General features: G+C 38.5%; 2 protein-coding genes across 3 annotated transcripts; both read left to right on the top strand.

Annotated features, from left to right (window-relative positions):
• The first annotated feature begins 561 nt into the window (after nt 1-561).
• Nucleotides 562-8910, top strand: stk3 (serine/threonine kinase 3 (STE20 homolog, yeast)). Its single transcript, XM_053334287.1, has 11 exons — nt 562-702; nt 1578-1658; nt 2178-2306; nt 2514-2628; nt 3351-3515; nt 3762-3929; nt 4032-4169; nt 4267-4392; nt 4479-4680; nt 5290-5483; nt 5682-8910. The coding sequence occupies exons 1-11, from the start codon at nt 680-682 to the stop codon at nt 5838-5840; spliced, it is 1500 nt and encodes a 499-aa protein (XP_053190262.1). The 5' UTR covers nt 562-679; the 3' UTR covers nt 5841-8910.
• A 727-nt stretch (nt 8911-9637) lies between these two features.
• Nucleotides 9638-15702, top strand: rida (reactive intermediate imine deaminase A homolog). 2 transcript variants are annotated; one of them, XM_053334513.1, is made up of 6 exons: nt 9638-9773; nt 10721-10826; nt 10997-11051; nt 11153-11221; nt 14700-14755; nt 15090-15702. In XM_053334513.1, the coding sequence occupies exons 1-6, from the start codon at nt 9709-9711 to the stop codon at nt 15144-15146; spliced, it is 408 nt and encodes a 135-aa protein (XP_053190488.1). In that variant the 5' UTR covers nt 9638-9708; the 3' UTR covers nt 15147-15702. The 2 variants fall into 2 exon arrangements, with proteins under 2 accessions (XP_053190488.1, XP_053190487.1); XM_053334512.1 differs by lacking the exon at nt 9638-9773 and adding an exon at nt 9967-10127 and having other exon boundaries at nt 15090-15697.
• Nucleotides 15703-19458: the final 3756 nt, after the last annotated feature.

Here is a 19458-nt window from a genome sequence, read left to right as displayed (position 1 = left end):
AGATAAGATAAGATATTCCTTTATTAGTCCCACAATGGGGAAATCTGCATTGTTATAGCAGCAGTGGACAGCAAAAGAGAATATAAGAGCAGCAAAAAGAAAATAATAAAGAACAATAAATAATAAGTACAAAAACAATAAGAACAATAATAGTAAAAATATGTTACAAAAATAATTGTGACATTATTTATAAGAGTAGCCTAATATTGATATTGAGTGGTAATATACCAGAGGTGATATTCTTATTTCACAGATTAAAGTGAAATAAATATATATATGAATACTGCACACAATTGAAATTATTAGTATTGTCTGTATACATGAAATGCCAATATTGCAGAGTATTTCACATTAAAGTGCATTTCAAATAGATTAACTAGTAATCTGTAACCTATCACATTTGCAAAGTAACCTTCCTAACCCTGGTTATTGATAAGAAAATAGTTATTGATAAGAAAACATCTGACCGTGTTGCTGCTCCGGGCCGACGGGAGGCGCTGTAATGAAACTACAACCCTCAGAAACAGTCCATCATCTGACTGAGAGACTCAGCTGGCCCTCCAGTAGTTTTTGACAACAACGACTCAATCGACAATGTTCACATGGTGACTCCTGGCCAGAAAACTGCCACAACCCACCATTAATCTGTTCCAGTTTTTATTCGTGGTCGCTGTAAATCATGGAGCCCACTGCGCCCAAAAGGTTGGTGTAAATCCGGCGGCTGTACAAAAAAAAAAAAAAAAAAATGCGCTGTGAGCTAAACGGGCTAACGTAGGCGGCAGGCTAACTGCTAACACCAGTTAGCTTTGTCGGTCTGCTCTCAAAGTTTTTATTTCGTTAAACTAAAGTAAATTAACCTAACTTTCAGCCTAAATCACAAACACCGCTTTTATGCTTCTAACAGCTCCCTGACATGTCTCTGTGTATGTTAATTTTCACATATTATGAACCAGATTTGAACATGAGATATAAAAATAAACGTGTAAATTAAAACAATCGCTCACCTCCGCTGTTAGACTAATTGGTATCCTTAGTGACCGTTTATTTAATTGGTCTCGCTGCCAGGCTGACACACTGGGTGTCTTAGCAACTAAAGACGACAGCAGCTGGTTTAGGAGTATTCTTCAATTAAATGTGTTTTTTTTGTCATAAAGGTGCCAGGTTAGGTGAAAAAGCTATAAGATTAGAAGTAAAGATTAATGTTGTTAGTTGTTTTTTTTCAATTCATAGAAAAGTTGTCTGTTCTTTAAAATATTTGAAAATATTGAAAATTACCCTCCATAATTTCATCATTTTGCTAATTTCGCTCATTTTGTCAGACCAACTGTTCCAAACGCAAAGAAATTGAATTTCTATGTAATTTGTTATGATATCTAACACTGAATTTTGTGTCTTTGAGTCAAGTATTCCTAACTTTATATGTGTGTAACCAATGTAACATACAGGACACTAATGTAAGTTTGTTTTCAGACGCTGCCATGGCACAATGTTTTAGTTTGGTTTCACTACTTGTTTCTATTTACTCTATCACACTGAAGTTACACTTTATTTGTTCCGTTTCTTCTTTTTTTTTACAGCAAGCTGAAAAAGCTGAGTGAGGACAGTTTGACCAAACAACCAGAGGAAGTGTTTGATGTCCTCGAGAAGCTCGGTGAAGGGTAAGAAACAGGGCTGAACAATACATTGAAACTTTAATGAAACCTTAATATGGCCTCCTGCAATTTTTCAAATCACAGGAGTTAAATTAAATATTGTCGTGCTGCAGGGATGTCGTGGCCTACACATCATATTCTACAGACTTCTACAAACATCTTTGTTTGGTATAGATTCCCGCAAAAATCACACCATAATCATTTTGTTTTTCAATTAAAATGAGAATAATGGTGTAAAAATGATCATTCTCTCTAACATTGCAAATCATAGTGCAGTTGCAATATCAGTCAAAATAATCGTAATTAGATATTTTTTCTAAATTGTTCAGCCTAACCTTTATTTCCACCAGTGGCTAGATTACTTGTGTAGTGATGACTCAAAACATCCTTCAATCAGATAAAAGCACTTCTGAAATTGTTCCTTATTTACATATTAAACATTCATTTGTTAATGTTTGTTATTAAATCGACTCAGGACAAATTGGGTCTTAACTTATGTGTGTGTGTGTGCGTGTGTGTGTTTAGCTCTTATGGCAGCGTGTTCAAGGCCATCCATAAGGAGTCGGGTCAAGTTGTCGCCATCAAGCAGGTTCCTGTGGAGTCGGATCTGCAGGAGATCATCAAGGAGATCTCCATCATGCAACAATGTGACAGGTTAGAGCAGCTTTGACAGCTTTGATTAGATTTTAAAAACCTTGTTGTCTAACAAGCATCATATTTGCCTCCATAATTGAGATCATTCTCAGCTTTTAAAGGTATAATTAGCTACCCGTACAGCTCTATGTCTTGATCTATGAGAGTTTCTCACTTCTGCTCTTAAATGAAACTTTAAAAAACACTCTGTCTTGCATTTCCTCCTAGTCCCTATGTGGTGAAGTACTATGGCAGCTACTTCAAGAACACAGACCTGTGGATCGTCATGGAATATTGTGGAGCCGGCTCCGTCTCTGACATCATCAGACTGCGTAACAAAACGGTTGGTGTTTTTACACAGAGTAACAGCTCTGTGATCAGAGTTCATATTTTCTTTGATGGGTTTTAATGTGACCAGATAAAGCAATTTCTAAAAATATTTTCTACATAGAACTACTTACTAAAATAGCACAGTTTAATTTGAAAGTTTCACTTATTTACTGAAGTCCCGACATGTTAAGACCAAGACATATAAAACCGATAGATGCAGAAGTATTTTAATAATGATAACAAGGCATTGTTTGCACAGCAATGCACAACAGGAAGAAAGATTGCTGAGTCAGTCATTAGTTATAAATACCTAAGCAAATGTTAAAATTCATAAAATATAATATGTTTTGATCAAGGAGAAAAATGTCTTGGTTGACTATATTTTTAATTGGACTGGCCAAAAGACTCATTTACAGATGCAACAATTAGGCAATGAATTAATCAATCAATCAGTAAGTCAAAAGAAAAGTATTCTGCAACTATCTTTGTTTTTTTTAAAGCAGAAATTCCAAATATTTGCTTTTTGGAGCTTGGCATATCTGAGGATTTTAAGATTTTTATGTCATGCATGACTTTAAACTCAATCTCTTCGGATTTTTGACTGAAGGGGGAAAAAACATGACATTTGAAGACTATAAAGCAAAAGTGAAAATAAGTTGCAGCCCTGAACTCATTGTATGAAGAATAACAATGATTATTTTCATCAATGCTTAAATCTCACGTAAATCCCTTCAGCTCACAGAAGATGAGATCGCCACCATCCTGAAGTCAACACTGAAGGGTCTTGAATATCTTCACTTTATGAGGAAGATCCATCGGGACATCAAGGCAGGAAACATCCTCCTCAACACAGAGGGACACGCCAAACTTGCTGACTTTGGAGTCGCCGGACAACTAACGGTAACATAATTGCTGATGTTTATCACAACAAAGCCAGTGGAAGTAATTTACTTGATTATTTGTTTACTTTTACTACTAAATATATTTAGATTAGAGGTTTCTATCATGCACTGAAGGATTTGAGGAGGATGGACAGCAGATGTTTGTGAATGTCATCAAACTCACACTTGGAATAATACTGTTTAATCATTCATTGATTTTGCGAATCCATTTGAACCAATTTAACATAATCTATTTTCTCTCCAGGACACTATGGCAAAGAGAAACACTGTGATCGGTACTCCGTTCTGGATGGCCCCAGAGGTGATCCAAGAGATCGGCTACAACTGTGTAGCTGACATCTGGTCTCTAGGCATCACGTCCATAGAGATGGCCGAGGGAAAGCCTCCCTACGCTGACATCCATCCTATGAGAGTGAGTGTAAAGTTTATTTAAGAACTTTTAACAAAGTTTGGATTTGAGGAACCCACCACTCACCCCCCCCCCCCTTTTACCATCCTTTCTTTCGTCCTACAGGCCATCTTCATGATCCCCACCAACCCTCCTCCTACATTCAGGAAGCCGGAGCTTTGGTCGGACGAGTTCACAGACTTTGTCAAGAAGTGTTTGGTCAAGAATCCTGAGCAGAGAGCGACCGCCACACAGCTCCTACAGGTTGGAGGAAAGATAGAGACACACTCACACACAAAGAGGACACAAAGTGGTAAAATATGGTACTCACAACGTTGTTTTCCCTTTTGTGGTTGTCCAGCATCCGTTCATCAGCCAGGCCAAACCGGTCACAATCCTGAGAGACCTGATAACTGAGGCCATGGAGATGAAAGCCAAGCGGCAGCAGGAGCAGCAGAGAGAGCTGGAGGAGGAGGACGACAACTCTGTGAGTATGCTGAGCTTAAAGTAAAAGCAACCAGCAGACAGCTTTATATATATGTGATGACTTTATGATAATCTTGTTTCCTCTAGGAGGAGGAGACGGAGGTGGACTCTCACACTATGGTAAAGTCGGGCTCGGAGGGCGCAGGGACCATGAGGGCCACCAGCACCATGAGCGATGGAGCACAGACGATGATCGAACACGGAAGCACCATGTTGGAGTCGGACCTCGGCACTATGGTCATTAACAGTGATGATGAAGAGGAGGAGGAAGATCAGGGATCCATGAGAAGTAAGCACACACTCAATGTTAATTAAAATGTTGACTCTTAAATATATATTTTTAAAAGTCTTTCTTTCATAGGTGATCATTCAGAAGGTGTTTGTCTCCAAAATAGTGTCCCTTAAACTGTGATGATTAGTCAATTTATCAATTTGTTTATTGACAAAAAATAAAATCTGCAACTATTTTGATAATCGAATAATCATTTTAGTGATTTTCAAAGGGTTGTTAGGGTTAAGGTTGTGACCCAAAAAAATACTTTGCTGCAGCTTCTCAAATTTGACAATTTAAAGCTTTTGTGTGCCATATATGACTGAATATCTTTAGGTTTTGGACAAAATATAACATTTGAGGACGTCACCATGGACTCTAAGAAGCTTCTCTAACGGGCATTTTTTACTATGTTCTGACATTTTGTAGACACTCAACACACTTAGCAACCCTTACTTGAAAAAGAAAACAGATTAATTGAAAATGAAAAAATGATTGACTTGGAATAATTTAAATAACTTATTTTGGATGTTTAGCATCACTAAATATCTAATTAATGTATGAAATAAAACTTTGGAATCAGTATGTCCTTCAAGATTGTTAAAAGACCTTCTTCCTCATCCACAGGGCACGCCACCCCCCAGCAGCCCATACGTCCGTCCTTCATGGACTACTTTGACAAGCAGGACTCCAACAAGGCAGCCCAGCAGCAGGAGAACTACAATCACAACCAGCCGCAGGAGCAGCCCGGCTACCACATCCAGTCCAAGAACGTCTTCCCTGACAACTGGAAGGTGCCTCAGGATGGAGACTTTGACTTTGTGAGTAACATCTTCCCTGAGTATTAAATGTTGTTTTGTTTTTTTATAGTTGTTGCACTCTAGCTGCAGTGATTCAATGCTAAAAATTGCCAAACAGAAACAGTTTCCATCAGGAATCGCCACAAGACACTAACTATGACTCATCCCTTTTCCATTGTTTGTGTGTTTCTGTGTCTATGTTCGTTTGTCGCCATCTAGTTGAAAAACCTGGACTTTGAAGAGCTGCAGCTGCGTCTGAGTGCCTTGGATCCCATGATGGAGCGAGAGATCGAGGAGCTCAGGCAGCGCTACACCGCCAAGAGGCAGCCCATCCTGGACGCCATGGACGCCAAGAAGCGACGGCAACAGAACTTCTGAGTGCTCCTCTTCCCTGTCGCCTTCACCCTCTGGTCTGGGTTTCCCAAAGCCACCATGACTACAAAACGTATGTCAAGTTGACTCAGAAGAACTATGATGACCTTGTTGGAAGCCCACTGCTGGTCTGACCGGCTGCTGACTGAAGGAGCAGTCGGTCAGCAGAGGAGGAAAGGAGGAAAGTTTGTTGTCGTCTGTGAAATTTAATGGTTTCGTCGCCTGGGTGACATCCATTTTGGCCCCTGAATTCCTCTCTCGTACGTCTATCCGGCTTGTTCGATACTATTTCTGGATGCTATTAGTCCATTTTCTCACATTTGTTTCTAAACTTCCTGTAAAGTTTATTTTTTTCTGGAGGTCACAAAATGAATTTCCCCCTTTTTCAATGAAGTTACCCGTTATGTCACCCAGATCGGCCTCTGGAAACCAAGTTCCCCCCCTACAACATCCAGGCCAACATGCCACCCATCCTCTGGCATCAGTGAATTTAGAAGCAGTGTGGTCAGTAACCAGTGGTCGTCTTTTTCTTTTTGTCCTCAGACTTTTTACTTTCAGTGTAAATAAAATAATATAGAGCCTAGTTTGGAAATGCCTGCAACAAAAGCTGTGGAGGTTTGTCCATGACCAAAGACAATCAAGATGATGTTGATGAAGTTGAGAATGCCTTAAAATATTTGAAAGCTGGTTTTCAAAAAGAGGGGAGAAAAAAAGCAATGTCAAAAAGACAACCAAGTTTTCTTGAGCTTTAGAGCCTCACTTGGAGATGAGTTGGAAGTGGACGATGGAAAGAAGAAAGGACGGAAATCATTCAGATGGTTAAGAAAGAATTGTGCATGTTTTCAGTTGTTTGTGGACCAGAAAGAACTTATTTTATTCATATTTTATCATCATTTATTTAATCTTTTCCTCTTTAATCCTGATGTTCTGGGCTGCTTTGTACATTGAGGGCACTGTCTTTATTGACAGACTACATGCATTTTAGTGCCTCATAACACATCTGTACCAGTTGTGCATCTCTTTCTGAGTGCAGACTCAGGCCGTATTCAGACAAAATCAGCAAGGTTGAGTGAAGGTGTTTGTGCTCGAGAATATAACCGCTGCAAAACAATCAGAAAATAACATTTTATTATTAGCTTTCTCACTACCACCGTTCTCTCTCTTCATTCACTTTGTAGCCCGCTCGATCACAGCTGCTCTCTCTTCAAAGTCTGACTCTACTTTTTACATAATCAAACAAAGAGATGAATGTCCTCCCTTCCTCCTAGTAACGGTTGTCAGGTTGTGTTTCTCTGTAGTTGACTGGATAAAATTTCTTACCGCAGGCCAGTTTGGCGCAGCTGTGGCAACAACCCCCTGCAGCCTTAAATGCACTACCACTGTTCAAATGAATGAGAGGACTGGCGTTCTCACAGCACCGGCCTGATTTGGTCTGAATACGGTCTTATCCACTGCTCTTAATTCATTTAAAAGCAGACTTTTCACTCTAATGAAAAAACAAAGTTAAAATCCAAATCATTCCGAGGTAATAACACATTTAAAACTTCTTATTTCCATACAAGCAAAATCATTCCTGTGTGACTTATTTTTATCTCTCAAGAGTCTTTAAACACCATGTACGTCATTTAAATGTCCTAATGATCCTGTTTTCTCTGATTGTTCCACACTATGATTGATAAGAGTTACATAAAAACCGTGAATGTGGAAGATAGCGCTTCAGGGCTCGGAGAAGAAAGCAACCAGGCAAGAGTTGTCACGTTGTACGGCTGTTGTCCACTTCAGGAGAAAAGCATCAGGTTGAGACGACAAAGTGACCAACTGATATCAGATAGCTGCTGCATCAACCACACGTCTAAATGTCTGAATTTCAGACTCATTTATAAAAAATTTCCATTAGTAACTCTTTAGTTCATGCAGCTTCCGTGTACGCTTCAGCAGATACGAGTGAGAATGTAACAATTAACGAGGTGTGACCTTACTAATGAAGATGTTGCGTGCTTGGAGCATACTTGTGAGTTAGAATAACTATGCTTGCATAAAACTGCCCAGGTCCGAGTTCAACTGTGTGTGTGTTGTGAAATCAGTTTTCATTTATGTAGGTGAAGGTTAGTCAGGCTTTGGAGCTGTGCTGAAGGTGAAACAGTGGCAACGGTTTTGGAAAATCCACACTGACAAGATAATGGCGTATTTCATGAAGGAAACTAACTGTCAGGGCTTGAAATTATAGTTTCTGTTGATTATTACATCTTTTTATTCTTCACATGTGCTAATAACGACCCTTTGAATGATTTCAGACTGTCCTTATACTAAATACATGTATGTCTGCAGATCGCTGTTCTATATGAATGTTAGTATGCAGTCTTGGTGGTGTGGATCAACCCGCACACGCTGCGTATTAATTTGAATAATATGGTAGCCTCATATAAATCTGTTACACTATTTGATGGACAATGTGGCCAAAATGAGCTGACTTTTTAAAAACCTTTTCATCTAAATTTCAATCAAGTACTCTTCTCAGCTTTTGAATGAATCATGTCTGTTTGTTCTTTCAAATGTTTTTTTTTTCCCCTGAACCATAATGAATTTAAATGTCACTCACTTTTTTTGCTCTGTGCTGAAGTCTTGCGGTGCATTGGCAACTTACATACAAGCATTCACACTTTTATTTATTGAACGTTTCTTTTTTTTTGTGACACTGGTTGAAATATAGAAGCTGACATGGCTGTTAATATTTTTGCCGTCTGTCAAAATTATGTGTGGCTTCATTTCTGTGTGTTTTAGACTATGCATGTTTGATTGCAGCTTTTAACAAAAACAAAACTATCTGCTCTGTCTTTGCAATGTGACATTGTTGAGAATCTGCCATATTATGTATAGTTATCTGAAATCTAAAATCACGTTTTGATATATAGCTCTATGATTTAATTTGTTTTCTGTTATTTCTTCTACTTGAGGGTGTAGAGTGGAATGTAAGCATTTATGTTTGAACCACTTAATTTATTATCTTTTGTTTGTTTGTGATACTTTATAAAGTTTTGAAAAGGTGCAAGAAATAATAAAAGTTACTTCTAGTTAACCATAACTGTAGTGCAGTGCCTTTTTATCTTGTCTTTGACTTCATAACTGGAGACTTTAACTTGATAAGACACCTGTTGTACCGTAATTGTTAAACTAGGGGTGCAATTATTTTTTCCTTTGCATGCCATTTCCAAGCGGTTGGCTCCACCTCTGAAATGTGAAGCCAATGCAAAAGTGACTTAAACCTGCACTGGAATAATTATGTATTACCTCAGCAAAAGCTTTTCCAAAGAGTTTATTGACTTAATCTCTAGTTTCAAGTCTTCTTTAATACAACATGATGTTCATTTTATAAATGATGCTCCCATTTAGAGTGAAATGGACAATAAAGCAGCGTATGCTTTACAGCTTGGCTACGTTGTGATTGAGAAGTTGCCACCATGATGACAACATAGGTTAACTAGCATAACTATGGCATTGAAATAAAGAGAAATATGGTCACTTCTGGCTCCAAAAGTCCAAGATGGCGACAGTAATTAAAATATTATTTATTTATTCATGTTTTTTATCATCTTTATATGTCATTTATTAGCTATGTCATATTCTTAATTTCTTCATTTATGTAACTATTTTCTGAACTGTATAGACTGAATACTGATGTTGTGCCTGAATGTGTTTTCCAAAACTTTCATGGTTATTTTGGATAAGGCTCCTCTAAAAATGCAGCGTGCACCTGTCAACAGACATTACGGTAGATTTTACGGCAGCAGCTGTGTCTCCAAAAGTTGTTGCACAACTACTTCCTTCATTCACATCCACTCTGCGGTCCAGAAAGGTTGAGAACAATCAAGAAATCATGTCTGCACTTAACAGAAAAATTGTCAGCACCTCATCAGCTCCTGGTGCCATCGGCCCGTACAGGTAAGAAGACTTTTTAACCACAGAAACATGCGTGAATCTATTTATAGCAACACGTGCGGTGGTTGCAGGAGGTAGGCAGGGTGCAGAAGGTAGAAGGCTACATACATACATGAATGAATGAATGAATGAATGGGACAGTCTATTGTTTGATCAGGGGCGGGCCTTAGTGTACAATGAACTCACCTGCCTAACTTGAACCCATAAAAAGAGCCAAAGTTGAACTTTTACCAGCAGCAGCAGAGCAGAACTCTCTCTGACAGACAGGCGACAGACAGGCAACAGACTGAAAATGGCAACTATTCGTCGACAAATCCCTTACACACCAAAAGCTCCTATCAGGCAGGGAGTATACAGGTAAGAACTATCCTGTCATTATTTCAATAATAGAAAGCATATGGATAAACTAAAGGGACATATAGGCTAGTGTTGAATTTGTGTTACTAGGTGATTAAAACAGTGACCATAAATAAGAGAAGCAACCCTTAAATTATTAAGTGTCTATTGTAAAATAATGATCTTCTTTGATTGAATCTGTGCAATTATTTTAACGGTGCTGCAGCACAAATTGAGGGGTGTTTCTGCACTGACCAATAGGACGTCAATGGGTGGAGTTTAGCCAGGAGATAGTAGTGTGCTGATGTCCTTCATTCATGAATTCAAGGGAAGGTTAACCCTCAACTCTGCCTAATTAACTATTAATAATAAAATAAAATGGTCTTAAATTAGAACTCTGCTGAAACCCTGAATTAAAATGGCGGGACACATTTTTGTTAAAGACTGAAGTTTTCCTGTCAGGACTGAATGAGTGTGACTGAGAGGAGAGTAAGTAAAGATTCAAGAACAAGAACATCTAAGACATTAAATATCTAACAGGGATTAAAAGTGTGTGTGTGTTTATGTGTGTGTGTGTGTGTGTGTGTGTGTGTGTGTGTGTGTGTGGTCCTCAGCCAGGCGGTGGTTGTGGACAGGACCATGTACATCTCGGGTCAGCTGGGTCTGGACGTGGCCTCTGGACAGCTGGTGGACGGAGGAGTGCAGGCTCAGGCCAAACAGGTGAGGCTCACAGGGAAGGCTGATAAAGGCTGACAGGACATTTACTCTAACATCTGGGAATTATTTTATTACCTTTTATTGTTATTATTAAATAAAAAATATATATAAACATCAAAAGCGAGATTAAAAATGTATTAAATGTCTTTCCTGCCTCCTCTCTCGTCCATCAGGCTCTCATCAACATGGGGGAGATCCTCAAAGCTGCCGGCTGTGACTACACTAACGGTGAGATCTCACTTCAGTCGGGCTGCTCCATCTTTCATGTTTTTATCTGGTTCTTCTGCTCAAAACGGAACTCTCTGACAGAGTGAACTCTTCTGTTTCAGTGGTGAAGACGACTGTGCTGCTCGCAGATATAAATGACTTCAACAGCGTCAATGAGGTCTACACCACATGTGAGCCAATACTTTGTTTTTCATTTCTAAACTCAATGTCTTAATAAATAGATCTGCTGATTTCTTTTATATTTTTCTCATTATGAACAAACCACAAAAAAAGAGCAAAAACAGCAACAAATCAATCCTGCTAACAAGTATTATCTCTGTAGCAGAAGTCTGAAAGCATATTACTCTGTGGTGCTGTTGTTGAAAAACTATTAAAACACACCAAATGACATGTTCTTATGTGTTATTACCAAAATATCCCCCAACAAATGCACTAATGTTGCCTTTAGTAACAGCTTCTAAAAACTACAATACCCTCTACTACATTGCCCTGCTGTACGTATCCATAAGCAAAGGCAAATATATAAACATAATGAATGACACTATGATAAAACACAGTTATGATAATATAAAGTATGTCGTTATAGAAGAAATTATTGATTGTTGACAAGTAATACATTAAAGAATATCTGGTGATATTTTATATTTTCTTATTGTAAACAAATTACATGACAGGACCAAAAAGAGCAATACAAACCGGTGTAGCTGATTGATCAATTAAACAACTCAATTTGATCTCTGTCCTTCTGCAGCATGAAGGAAGCATAGATAAATGAGCTGACTTAAAGATTAACAGTCATTCATTAAATACAGGCATGGAGAAAATTAGCATTAGAATCAGAGATACATCACAAAAAAACAAACACAGGATGGGAAGGCGTTATAGAGTATGTTTTTTCCCCTTGACTTACCGATAACAATTCAAATAAGTAGAGAAAACAGAATGGAAGTAGATATCATGTGGAGTGAACAGGCAGACACCAAGGCTACAACACTGATTTTCCCAAGAAGCAGGTGCAGCTGTGTGCCCATCTCCCCCTCAAGGTTAAGATTAGTATAGCAAGGACACCAAATCTAGAGCAGTGGGGCCTCTCAAGGTCCAGACGCTGGGTGCTTTCCACAAACCTTTCCACTTTTTTTCATCTGTAGCCAAAATGTAATCCCTTATTCCTCTCTGCCTTAGTTCAAAAACCTATTAAAAACACACCGGTTAGCCACAGTTACACTGGATGACATGTTCATCAAATCTTCACCCTTACTACCTCCAAATAAGGTAATAATAATAATAATAAGCTTCTCCACACGTCTTTTAACTGTATTTATATAAACAAAATGCTGATTAAAGAAGTCACATAGTCTGCACACAGGTCACATGCAATCCGGTCTAAGAGGAGACCAGTCTGACCATCTGCACAAAGTACAGCATGTCAGCACCTGACCACGGCTGTCATAGGACACAGGAAGCCTTGTCCAAACAATTAATTATCCCTGCAGACCTCAGTCTACAGAGAGACAATTTTCATAGACAAATATCATTCCCCTACACCTTAAACTCCATAAACCTGGGTGCTGTACTTCATTTTAATTTCATTTTGAATATACAGACGTGCTGTAGATAATAGTCTTTAGGGAATCCACTATGTATTCATCTGCAGTGAAAAATTGTCCTTAACAAATGCAGTATTTTCTCCTGTTTGCTAAAAACGACAACGCCCAGCTGTTTTAGAAAATTGCTGAGCATCTTGAAAATATTAAACTACATATTTGGGAGCTGTTATTAAAGATTTAAAGAAGGCTGAGAGCCGCTGACAGGGAAAGGAAGATAGAAAGTACAAAGTATTTTTATGACATTTGTTGACAATAAGAAAAATATTTACTTGATGCTAGAAAGCAGAAGACATCGGAAAACAATAGATTGGCAATTACCTTGAATGGAACTGCTTAAATGTACCCTATGTTCTTCACTCATAATTATAACTCCTTAAATGTATAGAAGCAGCCACATGGGGGCGGCCAATGTTGTTAAAGCTGCTGTTGTATTACCAGTATATAAACACAAAATAAGCAGTTTATATCAGATAATGATGTAGTTGTAAGCAGGTGTAAGTGTTTATTAATGTAACTCCTCCTATGGGTTAGAGTGAAAGCTTTTGTATATAAAAACATAACTAATGACACTATTGTAAAACACAGTTGTAATAATATAAAATATGTCATGATAGAATAAGTTATAATTGTTGACAAATACTCTATATGAATGTACATTTGAAATCTATATATTATATGTGTATAAATAGCTGTATGTCTTTATAAATGCTATGAATGGTGAAAATTTGGAGTTACTGTTTGTTGTGTGACTGATTAATTAATCAAACTATCAGTATGGACAATGGATCAGTGGTTCATCTTCACCAGTTTCTACCTCTTCAGTAGTGTATTATAATTAGGGAGACTTACTGTTTAACTGGATTCAAACCCCGTGTGAACGAGTACGTAGGCTGCTGAAGTGTCCTTGAGCAAAAAACTCTAGTAGTGCTGATCTGTAGTTCACCACGTGCCTTGTTAAGGGTGAAAGTTGGATTTCAATCTGTCATGGGAGGAGTTGATTTTCAGTTTCCCAGAAATTAACCTGATCCCAAATATTCTCTTATTGTCTTGGTTGATGGTCGTATTTACTCTACATGCCCCTTTGTGGTCATGAGTGCCTCATATTTCACTGACTCAGAAGATGACTGCTGGATGGTTTGGCAGCCACCTCGCAGACAGTATGAAAGTTCAGAGGCATTTCCTCTTGGATCATAACAGACGGGGGGGTAATGGAAGCTGCGGAGCCCACTGAGCTGTAAATGGACACCAGCATGTAGGCGCACAGATGTAACCCAACCTCTACCAGCCAGCATAGCTGTGTAGGCCATTGACTCGGGTTCAAACCCAACCTCCTCCCAACTCTACACAACCCTTAAACCACAGGACGGGGAGGACACTAGTCCAGTGTGATTGAAAGACGTGAATTTTGACTTCTGTATCATGTCATACTCCTCTCTCTGCCCATATTTCCGGTTTTATGGCATGTTTCAGCCAACCAAGAAAGGGAGCGTCAAAAAATGCCAAAACAACTCCTTTTAAAAGAAAGGAAATGTCAGCTACTAGTTGAAGTTATAGCATATTTAAATAGGTATGGCTACTTGTATTTGTTGCTTAAAAAAAACAAAAACATTTGGAGACTAATCTTTGTTTCATGTTTCCCACTGTCCCAGCAGACGCTTTACACATGACCCTTTAAATCTAAAACCTTAACCCTAACCCTTTTTTAACAAGCTCTTAAAAAAATCAGGAAAACAACTTGTGGAAAAAGTTGTGAGCATGTGTACTTATTAACATTTACAACTGTGTATTGTATGGCTTACTAGAAACTCATTACCCATTATCAGTTACTTATTAATATTAACAACCGCAGATTTGATTATTATTACATGAATAAGGCCTTTTTAAGAGCAAAATAAACAGAAATCAGGAAGTTAAATACAAGATGTACATCAGCAAAGTTATGTATTAGTTATGTATAAATCACCTTTAAATGAATATAACCTTTTGGCCTTTGAGTTTTCTTCTCCTCTAAGTTAAATATAATGTAATTTGTTCTCTCCAGTTTTCCGCAGCAACTTCCCCGCCAGAGCTGCCTACCAAGTGGCTGCACTCCCCAGAGTAAGTGCAATCAAAACCTTTAGACTACCTTACAGCTGCAGCACAGTAGTAGTAACATATATTTGATACATAGGGTTAAGGTGGAAATTCATGATAGCAAGGTGCGTGCTCATTCATGCATATTAGACATTTTCTATCATCCATAAGTGGCTGTTCTCACTGTGAGCGGAGTGTAAATTGTACAAATCAATATACTGAGAAGCAGCCAGTTAAACCACAGTAATCTGGATGATGTGTGTGTCTGTTATTGGGTGATATTGCATTGTAGTGTTTTTATTACCCATATTTGTTTTTATCCACCATGTCCTCAATGTCTCTCTGTCTCCTTCTTCAGGGCGGACGGGTGGAAATTGAGGCAGTCGCTGTCGTCGGCCCTCTCTCAGACTCCTGACTAACCGGCAGTATGACGAACAAGCTGTAGTCAAAACCATCAAGTGACCGTATAGTTTCAACACATGAAAGACCAAACTAGGATCTTGTCGACTTTCCTTCTGATAGTTATGGATTTTAGTATTCATTTGTTGCTCTGAATGCACCTCTGGAAAACCACTGATCTTTAGATTAAACCCCTAAATAACAGAGCAGCACTTAATTTCACACCCTACGTACAGTGCATACATACATGTACATGATATAGACGGTGATGAAAATGTGAGATTGTACCTCGATCACCAGGCTAACTTTTCCACCACAGTGGTAAGATTCAGTGTCAGGCGGACTTCCTGTCAGTGCTGTTTCTAGTTTAGAAACTCATCTTTTGTTTTATTACTGAGAAAATGAACATTTGATTAAAAAAAGCAGCTTTCACAAATAAATAAATGTGATTAAACCCCTTAAATCTTGAATGGTTATTCACCTTAAAACATAACTCTGCATCCCTTATTAAGATGTCAATAAAAGTTCCCGTATTAAATGTGATTTTTGTTTAACGTGGCCTTTTTAATTTTTAGGACAGTTCATTACAGATTGAACTTTCAGGTTTTCTGCCCAGAGAGAAATCATGACACAACAGAAACCAAAAAAAAAAGCTCTCACGTGTATAAATTCATGTTTAAATCAGTTGGACAATCCTTACAGTATGTGTACGCTTACAGAAACACACCTGCAGTGGAGCAGCTCTTCATATTCATAATAGACATGCTCATAAAGTCAAAGCCTGCCACCCAAAAAGAATATAATTTCATAAATCATATCATTTGGCTTTGGTGTTCTTTGTAGTATGATTCTGTAGAAAAGTAGAGAATGGGCTTGTGGATTCAAATAGATTTAAAACATATATGATGTTTCACAAAATCTGCCACTATAACTTTCTATACAGACAATAAATAGAAACTTTTCTGGATAATGTAATCTATTCTCTAGTGATGACATCTGGGGAAAAAAAGCAAACACACCCATTAAGTGCTATAGAGCTCTGTCCATATACAGTTTGTGAGCAGATATTGCAAACAAACACTATTGTTAGGGGGAGAAGGCACAGTGATGTCTGATTGACGAACCTCGAATGAAAGTAGTCATCACAGGTTCTGTATCTTGGCAACGAGGCGATATCATTCACACACACACACACACACACATGCTTTCATTCATGCATACAAATCAGGTCGGACACTTCCAGAGAACTCGTCTGTGGATTAATTCACTGGGAGCTAAAAAAATAAAAAATAAAGGACAGAAAACTTGTTAGCATGACAAAGATATTGTAGTGTGAATCGTGTGATGTCATGTTGAAGCTACAGTGCTGCTCACCTGGTGCCTACTCTGTTTTGGGCTCTGCACCGGCTTCTGCATTTTCTGGTCAGAAGGAAAAAAAGATGTAATCTCTTTTAAGTGTCAGTTCATTATGGAGGGAAAGTGTATTTTATGACTATCTAGGAGACAGTTTTATTTCATTTGTCCAAGTTTTGACAAAGTTGCAGAGGAGGCAAATGGGTCAGTACTGAAAAATCCACAGCAACATCTTTTTCCAAAAACAGTGTCCTTCTTACTATGGATAATCCACTTGGTCTTTGGAAAGTACTTGCAATGGAAACTGTGAGCGGTATGGATTATCCTGAGCAACTGAGACATTTTTCTGCAGAGATACATTTCTTCAGATACATTTTTTCAATACTGTGAGCACCACAAAACCACTAAATTTATGCAAAAAACTCTTCATGGCTACATCCATTAGATGTAAGTTAGAACATGTGCGTTTTGTTGTTGTGCTGAAGCTTGCACTGAATATTCATGGCACTACATGTTCTGTCCAACAGAAACATTCCTTACTTAGCATGTAACACATTTTAATCCAAAGGTGTAAAATCACATCACTGATAAACAAGGAAATACACAGATTACCATTGAAATCACATTCATCATGACTGCTTTTCTATCAGAAAAGACTTGTGATAGCCGAATATTTTCACCAAGCCACTCCCAAACTCTGACCACTGACTGCTCCAGAGCAGAACGAGCATGTTACTGTGACACTCGATCCTTTTTCTCTCCATTGGCTGTGAAACAGAGGCAGGGAGGCTGAGCGGGCCTGACATCGTTCATCGCCAGTGGAAGCCCTATATGTGTTGGCATGCTCTAGTTTCTCTGTGGACTCGGATTGCACCTTAATGAGACCTCAGTGACAACAATGTCACACACACACACACACACACACACACAGTGTATGCTGGGCATTCAAACAGGACTGTGGTCAAGCTTTAACTGAATGTGAGTCAAGCTGGACACCGAAGGGGGTCAAGATCAAGTGGAGACGAAGGTCAAGAAGACTGCTGACTGTTTTGAGTCTGCATTACATAATAGATGATTACTGAACACTTTAAAGGTACAAATGATTGTATTAGGGCCATAACAATCTTTTCTTGGGGGCTGTGGGTACATTTTTGTGGATGTTTTTTTCTGAATTCCTCCAATTAAACGCTACAATTAAAATCAATGTAACACAATTATTCTGTGTCGTATTATCTGTCAGAAACAACTTGCTGTGCTTTAGTATGTATCATGAAGCAAGGGTAACACCTACACAAAATACACATTTCCCATTTAATGTGGGAGCTCAAGGATTCAAGGGAGGGAATCACCCAGGTGTTAATATCAATGGGTAAGGTATAGGTGACCATGACGACGGTCAACTGAGGATGAGGAGGAAGACATTTTCCCACTGAATACATGCACAGTGCCATGGCTTCACTACCTTGTTTGTCTTACTTTAGTGATTTTCACTACATAGACTGCTGTGGCTCAGGAGGAGGAGGAGCAGGTCACCCCCTAATCAGATAGGTGGTTTGATCCCCAGCTCCTCCAGTGCAAATGTCACAGTAATGACAGCATGATAGTTGAAGCAAGATACTTAACCTCAAATTGCTGTGCCATCAGTGAGTGAAAGGCTATTTGGTAAGATCCTGATGAGCAGCATAAAGAGCTTTGCGTGGTTGGAAGACAAGAAAGGCGCTGTATAAATGAAGTCCATTTACCATTTACAGTAGCAGACACTTTGCATCAGACAAAGAGGAAAATGAAGAGCTGACCTCATGGCTGTGAATCATTTGCATCTTGAAGCAATAAGTGAACTGATAGAAGTGAATATAATACTGAACTCACACAGTTCTCTGTAGAAAACCTCCTTGTAAAGATAACTATTTAGAGTCAAGTGTGCTGAAAGATTACCACCTACAACCTGCAGTCACTCTGAAGTGTCTCTTGATGTTACTACTCTGGTTTACATACAGTTTCCTGCAGAGACGCCAAATGCCAAGTGCTTAAAAGTTCATATGTATCATATCTTATAAGTGTCCTGACTACATTTGATGTTCAGTATGGGAGTATGGGCCTCTATTCACCCTTTCAGTGTTTGTGCCGTTCCCTAACAACAGGGCTGCTAAACAAACTGTAATGTAATAGCTTCCAGTCAATAGTTGATTATGAGTCATTCAAATGTGTTTTAACTTTCAGTATGTATCAATCACACGGTTAATCAAAAGAAATTCATTGTTTATATCATGACTTTTCAAAATCAAGAGCTGACCATGGACGTGCTGTTTAAAAAATACACATCACGTTTGCTTGAGTTTCACGTTGCATCAGCAAAACTGTGATGTCAAGTCAATCCCTTACAATAGTTTAAGCGTCAACAAACAGTAATTGTTGATCAACTGACTGATAAGGTATGAGTCTGCACCACCTTCATACTACTTGCATACTTCATCATCTGAAATGCTGCCAGAAAGAAGAACATATTCTGAATATGTTTTTATACTTTCCTAAATTAATCACTGCTGTGGATGCCCCCTCAATAAAAAAAACTCCTCTGTCCATCTGAACAAGCATACAGATTAAAAATTATTTATAATATATTGACATTTATAAAATAATTTATTAATTTTAACCTGATTAGTTCAACTCAACCAATACCTCAACTGTCATAACACATCCTTAAATATTAACTAAATAATTGGATGTGTGACTTATAAACACATTCCTGTTGCCACCCCGGTGTGTTTATTAAAGACCAAAGCAATGTCTGTGTGTTGTTGGATACGGCCTGGTTACTGACAGTGGGACTGGGGAGAGACTGGGGAGGGTCTAGGAAAAGACGGAAGGGACAATATGTACAGTACCTGGGCGCTGGGTCACTGTACAGGAGGCGGAGCACTGCTCAGGTTACTGCTGGTTAATGGAAACAATCGCACATTTTGTCTAAGGTTAAT

The sequence above is a fragment of the Scomber japonicus genome, chromosome 15 (assembly GCF_027409825.1).
Source record: "Scomber japonicus isolate fScoJap1 chromosome 15, fScoJap1.pri, whole genome shotgun sequence".
Classification (NCBI taxonomy): domain Eukaryota; kingdom Metazoa; phylum Chordata; class Actinopteri; order Scombriformes; family Scombridae; genus Scomber; species Scomber japonicus.
This window is presented reverse-complemented; position numbering and strand designations above follow the sequence as displayed.

Coding starts and splice junctions, on each gene's coding strand:
- stk3 (XM_053334287.1), top strand. CDS start 680: ATGGAGCCCACTGCGCCCAAAAG. Junction 2,629..3,350: donor TCAGACTGCGTAACAAAACG/GTTGGTGTTTTT, acceptor AAATCCCTTCAG/CTCACAGAAGATGAGATCGC. Junction 5,484..5,681: donor AGGATGGAGACTTTGACTTT/GTGAGTAACATC, acceptor GTCGCCATCTAG/TTGAAAAACCTGGACTTTGA.
- rida (XM_053334513.1), top strand. CDS start 9,709: ATGTCTGCACTTAACAGAAAAATTGTCAGCACCTCATCAGCTCCTGGT. Junction 9,774..10,720: donor GGTGCCATCGGCCCGTACAG/GTAAGAAGACTT, acceptor TGTGGTCCTCAG/CCAGGCGGTGGTTGTGGACA. Junction 14,756..15,089: donor AAGTGGCTGCACTCCCCAGA/GTAAGTGCAATC, acceptor CTCCTTCTTCAG/GGCGGACGGGTGGAAATTGA.